This window comes from Lipotes vexillifer, unplaced genomic scaffold (genome assembly GCF_000442215.2).
Source record: "Lipotes vexillifer unplaced genomic scaffold, Lipotes_vexillifer_v1.1 scaffold170, whole genome shotgun sequence".
Classification (NCBI taxonomy): domain Eukaryota; kingdom Metazoa; phylum Chordata; class Mammalia; order Artiodactyla; family Lipotidae; genus Lipotes; species Lipotes vexillifer.
The window spans coordinates 2033787-2042142 of NW_006772326.1; the positions used below are offsets into that span (position 1 = coordinate 2033787).

The following is an 8356-nucleotide window of genomic DNA, read 5'->3' on the forward strand; positions in this document are numbered from 1 at the left end:
AAAATAAGTTTCAGATGTACAGTATTGGGCTTCCCTGGTGGCGCAGTGGTTGAGAGTCCGCCTGCCGATGCAGGGAACACGGGTTCGTGCCCCGGTCCGGGAAGATCCCACATGCCGCGGAGCGGCTGGGCCCGTGAGCCATGGCCGCTGAGCCTGCGCGTCCGGAGCTTGTGCTCCGCAACGGGAGAGGCCACAACAGTGAGAGACCCGCGTACCGCAAAAAAAAAACAAACACAAAAAACCCCCAAATGTACAGCATTATAGTTCAACATCTGTATGTACTAGAGCGTGATCACCACTACAGTCTAGCTGCGATCCGTCACCATACAGTTAACCCACTTCATGCGTTTCGCCCAACCCCCTGGAAGCTGACGGTCCTACAGTCGCGGAGCTGATTGGCTGATCTTGGGCGTTACGTAGCCCGGGTTTTCCGGAATTTGGGTTGAGCTGGGGAGAGTGGAGTATGGCCTCTCTGAGTCAGCCCTTGCGCGAGCTACAGGGACCTTTGCTCCCCTCCAAGGACCTGGTGGAGGAGGAAGATGATTATCTGAGGGAGGATGCGGAAGAGGAGGAAGACACGGTGTTTGTCGATGCCGAGGAGCTCTGCAGTGGGGGCATAAAGGCGGGCAGCCTCCCTGGTCGGCTCCGTGGTGAGGAAGCAACTCGCCCCTGGGAGTGGGTTTGGAGGATTAATGAACTGTTTCCCATTATGGCCTCGTCCCAAGTAAGGCGCCCCATCGCTACTACTAGACTTCCTTTGGGATGGCCTAGCTGTTTCGTCCTGTTTAGGATAAAATAAAAACAGCAACAACCACAAGAATAGCAGAGACTTGAGCAAATACTATGTGTTAAGCTTGGGCTCCACGTGTATCTCATTTACTGATGACAACTTTTTCAGGTAGTTTCTTAGTCGAGGAAACAATGGGTCTCCAGCCAGTATTCACACCCCGAATCAGGGCTTTTAACTATTTTCCTGTCTTTCCTGGAGTCGAGTATGTGGTTACTTTTCAGCCACTTAGACACACACGCACATAAGAAACACACCAAGGCACTGTTGATTCATTAACCTTGTGTTAATAACCTTGTGATCTGTGTTTACCTTGTATAGTTTCCTGTCCTAAGAATTACACCTATTATGTGTACCTGGTGACTGATGTTTAAGAATGTTTGAATGCTCAGACCACTGCTGTACTGTAGAATTTTTCTGGTGATGGCATTGCTCTATATTTGCTCTGTCCAATACAACAGCTGTTAGCCACATGTGGCTATTGAGAACTTGAAATGCAGCTAGTGCACCTGAGTTGAATTTTAAATTTTAATTAATTTAAATTTAAATAGTCACAGGTGAGTGGCCAATACAGGTTTAGACAGAAATTTTTAAGTATTTGTGGAGGGTTTAGTCATTTATCCTGAAAGTGTTAGTGATTGGCTACCATCTTCCAAGCAAGGTGTTTGTTTTGTTGGGATACCTTGGAGAGATTAGATGATGAGGTTGCTGTCTTAATGGAGCTTACCCTCTAATGAATTAAACACATTCTGTAAATAATCACAGAAGTAACTATAATATCACTCAGTGCTTAGAAGGAATAGTAAGAAGTGCTATGAGAGGTTATATTCATGAGATTCAGGGCTTTCCTGAGGAAGTGACAATTAAGCTGAGGTCTGTAGTAAATGGGGTAAACAGTAAGGAAGAAATTATTTAAGGCAAGTGGAACAGCTTTTGCAAAGGCCCTGGGTAGGAGGGACCATGACATTTTTTAGAAACTGCTTGAAGGTCAGTATTGACTGAGATCAGAGTAGCAGAGAGAGGACTGCTTTTAGAAGAGGAACAACAAACTTTTGCCATGTACCATGCCTCCCTCCTGGAATACAAAAACAGATGAAACATTGTCATGTTCTAGAGAGCTTACATTGTAGTAGAGGGAGACAGATAAACAGGTAAGTGGAATATAGACACTGTAATAGACATCTGTAGAGGGTACTGTCCAGGGATTAAAGAGAGTAGTGGATTTGACAAAACATTGGGAAGAGCTTTTACATTTATCCTAAATAAAATTTTTTTTTTTTTTTTTAAGTTTCAATTTTTGATGAAAATACTCACCAGCAATGTGAAGTGTTTGGACGTTTTCCATTAACGGGTGCTTGGTGGCGAGTGAAGGTACAGGTGAAGCCTGTAGGATCAAGGCGCTATCAAGTTCAAGGATTTCCTTCTTACTTTTTACAATCAGATATGTCAGCACCAAATCAGTTACACATCTGTTCCCTCTTTCTTAAAGACTGTAATGTCTCCAGTAAAAACAGAAATAAATTTTTAGCATGGGTAAATGCTGAATCAAGTTATAAAGACCTCAACTTTGAAAATCTTAGGGAAAAATTAAGAACTTATGAAAAGAACATTGGAAGGAATACTCAAAAACAATCTACACGGAAAACACAAGAAGAGTCACCACCAGATTACGAGATACTGCGTTCTCTGGAAAACACAAGTAAGTGATTTTATCATTGAGTTTTAGTGTAATTGAGATACTGGATGACTGATGTGTTTAAAATATTACCAGTACAGTATTGATATCTTGGTATAGTATTCTTTTTTGAAATTGGTTTGATGAAATGTGTTTGTATTGCTTTTGGAGTATGTCATTGACATTGCAGGTTCCTCATCTGTAATGTGAAGAGATTGGGTGAGATGATCTTTAAACACCTTTCAGTTCCTTTCCTGCTCTAAAAGTGTGATTCTAGGTCTCTAACTTTTGTGTCCTAGGATTACCTTGAGTCATTAAGAAGTTCAGTTATCAATTATTCTGTTTCAGAAGGGAGAGAAGAAAGGCAAGAATATGAGCAATCCATTTTGGAAAGATTTCAGTTCAAAATAGTTTAAAATAACTTCTAAATATGTTTTTTTATCTGGACATTCACATATATGGAATATTTCATTTCTTAATTTTATCAAATAAATTTGGCAGTACATCATTGAATGATTTCAATGATGAAAGCATCATGATTACAGTAAGAAGAATGACTCTAAAGATTAATATGTAAATGATTTTTAATGCTTAGCTTTAAATTTATATATTATTGAGTCAGAAATTTTATTCTGATTCTACTGCAAGCAGAAGGAAACAAAAGGCTAAGAGGTAGCTATCTAAGCAATTGAAGAACATAAATTTTGGTGTTAAACACAATGAAAGCCATCTTGATACAAAAGCAAGTGTTATAATACAGTCGCTTTTCTTGCTGGTCACAGTAAATTTATTATTCTCTCTTTGATTTGGATTTCTTAAACTGGTTGTGCTAAATGAGAAAGTCCATCAAATCAGTTGTTCTGTGAGCTCATTCGTATGTTTTTATTTGTTCTTTTCCGATATCCTGTAGTTCCATTTATAACTGTGATGAGAGCTTTGCAGTTCCCCAAAATAATGGAATTCCTTCCAGTTCTTCTGCCCCGACACTTTAAACGGCTCATAAGCTCAGATTCTACAGAGGTGTTGGAAGAGATAGAAGAGATTTTAGGTACACAGCCATGGAAACTCGGATTTCGTAAAGTAAGAAAGACATTTGCTTAGCATTTTGTAATCTTATACAAGGGAGGATGTCTCAAGCTTGACAGTTTTTTGTATCTCTTTCAAGGGAAAGAAATTTGTATGACTTCAGTGTTGATTTATTTTCCTTGCAGTGTTGCAACTAAATATAAACTTCTACCTGTAGCTCTTATGTGATAAATTTACAAAGGAAAGCAAAATAACAAAATAAATGACATTCAGATTATCAATACTTCAGTTACATAATTTAATTTCATATGACATTTTTTGTAACTAAATTGCCATAGCACCTTGAATATAGATCTCATCGAAGACAAGTTCTTATGAGTTTGGCAAGTCCATTCTGCTATGCTACACAGTTCCTCACTTTCCTATTTGAACTTTCGAAGACCTTCATTATTCATATGGTATATGATGATGCCATTTGACTTTTTTTCTTTGGCACAATAATGTTATTTACAATTTCTTTGGCACTTCTGTTTTTCTTATTAGAGACCAGGAGTAGTAAAGTGGCACCAGGAAGCTCCAGAGATGTTGAAAACCAAATGTGGCACTTAAATCTTGGCAGTACTTGGTTACAGACGGTTTTCCAAATGAAAATACAGTTTAAAAATTCTGAGATAATTGGTGGGATCCCCAAGAATGTTTACAGATCCCACCCCCCTGCCCCCCATTTGAGAAATACTGGAATAATGAATTTGTTCCCTCTATAAAATGACTGATTCAATATGCTTGGAAAAATGAGATTCTGGAACATTAGATTATTATATATATTTATTCAGTAGGAAAGAGAAGCAGAGCAATGAGCCTTCTGGGACTCAAGTGGGACTCAAGTCCCCTTTTCAGCATGTAAACCGCCACCCAGAATAAAGACTTTTACTGAGGTTTTGTATTCATTTGCTAGGGCTGCTGTAACCAACAGCATAGACTGGGTGTCTTAAACCACAGACAGTTATTTTCTCACAGTTCTGGAGGCTATAAATCCAAAGTCAAGGTGCCAGCAGGGTTGGTTTCTTCTGAGGCTTCTCTCCTTAGCTTATGGATGGCTGTCTTCTTCCTGTGTCTTTACATGGTCTTCCCTCTGTGCTTGTCTGGGTCCTAAAATCTTCTTATGACATCAGTCATATTGGATTAGGGTCCACTCCAGTGATCTCATTTTAACTTAATTACCTCCTTAAAGACCCTATCTCCAAATATGGTCACATTCTGGGGTACTGGGTGTTAGGATTTCAACATACGAATTTTGGGGGGGACACATTTCAGCCCATAAAATGTATGGAGGGCTCCAGGGGTGATGTCTCCATGGGAAAAAAAAAATGGAGCTGGTAGACGACCTACTTAGTGGATCATGGTGAAGGAAGTTCTGTACCTTTTCAGTGGAGTTTGGGCAGAATTGTTGATAGGCACATGGAAAACTAAACAAGCCAAGAAAATGAGGCAGTCAGTAACTTCACAATATACATGAGATTTCAACACAAAGTTAATGTAATCACAGCATATCATGCCACTCAGCCGTGAATCCTGTTTACACTGATTTAACCAAAATCAGTTTTCAAAATGTATACTATTAACTTTTCTCAAAGATGGGAGGAAGAGGGTTTCCATGGTGGCACAGTGGTTGAGGGTCCCCCTGTCGATGCAGGGGACACGGGTTCGTGCCCCGTTCCGGGAAGATCCCACATGCCGCGGAGCGGCTGGGCCCGTGAGCCATGGCCGCTGAGCCTGCGCGCCCGGAGAGGCCACAACAGTGAGTGGCCCGCCTACCGCCAAAAAAAAAACAAAAAAAAAAAAAAAAAAGGGGGAAAAAAAACAAAGGGCCGCTGAGCCTGCGCGCCCGGAGAGGCCACAACAGTGAGTGGCCCGCCTACCGCAAAAAAAAAAAAAAAAAAAAAAAAAAAAAGGGAGGAAGAGAAGCATGTGTGGAAGTGACAGTACAAAGGGAGCAAACTTCCATGAAGAAAGACTTTCCATAGTAAGGAGTTAACTCTAATTACCTAAATTTTTTTTAAGAAATTAAGCAATAGTATAAACAATACGTTGAAATGTGGAGATAAATTCTGGAAGAAATAACTGAAAATGTAGAGGGTGTTGCCTTTAGAAGGCATGGAAAGGGTAAGTCAGAGGATTCGTATTTTTTGTGATAAGTCTCATAGTGTTATTTGACTTTTAGAACTGTATGTGTATTGCTTTGAAAAAACATAATTTTAATTATGAAATTACGTAGATCTCTAATCACAGTACAGTTAATTAAAACAATTTAGTGATGTATTAGGTACATAGTTTTTTTCCCCCAAATTTTGTTGAAACACATGTCTTCTGGGACTTAAAAAATTATTAATAAACACCATAGTTTTCACTGTAATTCTCATAATAGTCATCTAATAGTCAATTATAAAAATATTTATAATTTTTATAAAGCAAACTTGAATTTACTTTTCTTAAAGATAACCTACAGACAGTTGAAGCTTCTGAAATGTGAGGCAAGTTGGACATCGTTCTGTCAGTGCAGGTCTCTTCTCCAGTTGATGACTGACTTGGAGAAGAATGCATTAGTAATATATTCTGAACTGAAGCGGATGTGTAGAGAGCAAGGGCACACGTGTGTTGAAGCAGCTGACTTAACTTCTGAATTGTCAGACCGCATGTCTTTTCATGATGCTTGGCAGTCTCTGAAGTTCTTGAAGGATATCGGTGTGGTGACATATGAGAAGGGCTGTGTCTTTCTTTATGACCTTTACCAGGCTGAAAGAGGCATTGCCTCTTCAATCTGTGACCTGATGACAAGGTCGCCATGGCGATTACATGTTGATGTCAAAAAGGTGCTTGCGTCTATTCACACCACAAGACCTGAGGATTCACAAAGTGATGATAGGCTAAATAAAAGTGAACCTGACGAAACAAGATTAGAAGATCCTGTGGATATTTGGGACATGCAGGACAGCGGTGACCATATTTGGGATAATGGTGAAAATGAAGTTAAGGCAGAAATAAGTGAAGTCCAACTGGATCAGGATCAGGTGGCTGCTTTGGACATGATTTGCTCCAATGCTGTGACAGTCATAAGTGGGAAAGGTGGTAGTGGGAAGACCACAATTGTTAGCCAGCTTTTTAAGCATATAGAGCTGTTGGAAGAGAGAGAAGTGAAAAAAGCTTGTGAAGATTTTGAACAAGACCAGAATGTACCAGAAGAATGGATTACCTTCACCGAGCAAAGTCAGCCGAAGCCAGGCAAGGCTATAGACGTTTTACTTACAGCACCTACAGGGAAAGCAGCTGGCTTACTGAGACAGAAAACTGGTTTCAGCGCTTATACACTATGTCAGGTAAAGCCTTTTACATTTTTTCTCTACATAAAACATTTGCCTTAAACACGGGCTTAATGTAATGAGTTTATTTTTCATTTCTTCCTGACAGCAATCAGTAGGCATTTATTGAATGTCTTCTAGATCCTTGCCCTGTGGTAGCTAATCACTTAGATCAGTGCCACTCAAAACAGCCAGTCTATATAAGCTGCTACTATTTGCAGTGAGTTAGGAGCTTGTGCCAGAAAGTAGATCAGTGTACCGCTTCCTTCAATGAGAACATCTTATTATGGGGAAAAAAAAAAAAAGGTCAGGTAAACTAAAGTGTATGCTTAATGCGGTAGTTAGTTTAGATTCTGGCACATGCCCTGTTTCTCAATGGGACTGGTTTCAAACATGAGTCCCCATTTTGTAGAATGAAAGCTCCGTCAAAGTGAGGACTTGGATCATCTGGTTTAGTGCTTTATCTCCTTTGCCTACAACAGTGCCTGGCAAATAGTAGTTGCATAATAAAAATTTCAAATGAATTACGATGCTTGAAAAAAATAGCTTTGGCTATAGTTAAGAGTCATGAAGTTTTAAACTTGTAAAGAGTTGGAGAGTTTCCTTTAGCCCTGATCTGCCATTTTATAGATCAAGGAACTTAGTCGTTGCAAGATTTCTGAAGGAAATAATAATTGAATTGAAGGCTAATGGACAAGGAAGCTCAGGTAAGAAGAACATTTTATTTAAGGGAAAGGCCTTCCCAGAGGCATTGAGGTGAATGATCAAGTGCAGATAGAGGGTTTTGAGGGGACTGCGTTGATTGGAATGAAGTCTGTGTATTGTAAGATAATGGAAATTACACTTGGTTTAGACGGGGAATTTGAGCTTTAAAGTTTGTAAAGTATTTGCTGATTCATTAAATCCTTGACAAACGAGTGAAGTGGGTGGGTGATGTTATCTGCATTTTACAGGAGAGCCATTTAAAATTTGGGTGTGTTAAACAATTGGCCCCAAACCTTAACTGAGTGCAGAGCTAGCACTGGGATTCACATTTCTGACCTCCCAGCTTGCTTCTCTTTCCAAGGTGCCATGATCCCCTCATTTACTACGGACCTTGTATACCTGACAAAGAAGCTTGGACTTGATTTACTGGGGAGCCATTTAGGTTCCTAAGCAAGAGAGTGAAATGAAGAAAGCAGTTCTAAGGAAGGCTACCTAGAATCATAGACCGACGAGCCACCTCAGAAACTGCTTTTGCATTACTTTTATTTGTCACATGAGTGGGCATGATCCTAGAGCAGTTCAGTGTAGCTCATTGGTGGAAGAGTCTTCTGATCAGTTTATGATTTTTTCCATTACGCCTTCACTTCTGTTTAGTCTGAAGGATTGAATTAGAAAAGGAGAGGCCAGAGAGGGATCATTACTAAATTTCATCTTATGTTCCAACTCTGATCAATTGGTAGTATCTTAATATCAGGTTGGGATGCTGGGAGGACATTTCTGAAGCCATGTTTAGGCTCAGGAAAGAGT

General features: G+C 39.8%; 1 protein-coding gene across 1 annotated transcript in view; it reads left to right on the forward strand.

Annotated features, from left to right (window-relative positions):
* Positions 1-463: 463 nt before the first annotated feature.
* The window catches only part of HELB (DNA helicase B), a 33586-nt gene continuing 25693 nt past the window's right edge, over positions 464-8356 (forward strand). Inside the window, exons 1-4 of the mRNA XM_007447391.1 lie at positions 464-650; positions 2076-2486; positions 3373-3542; positions 5984-6862. Coding sequence (XP_007447453.1) covers positions 464-650; positions 2076-2486; positions 3373-3542; positions 5984-6862 — 1647 coding nt within the window. The remainder of the gene's footprint in view (positions 651-2075; positions 2487-3372; positions 3543-5983; positions 6863-8356) is intronic.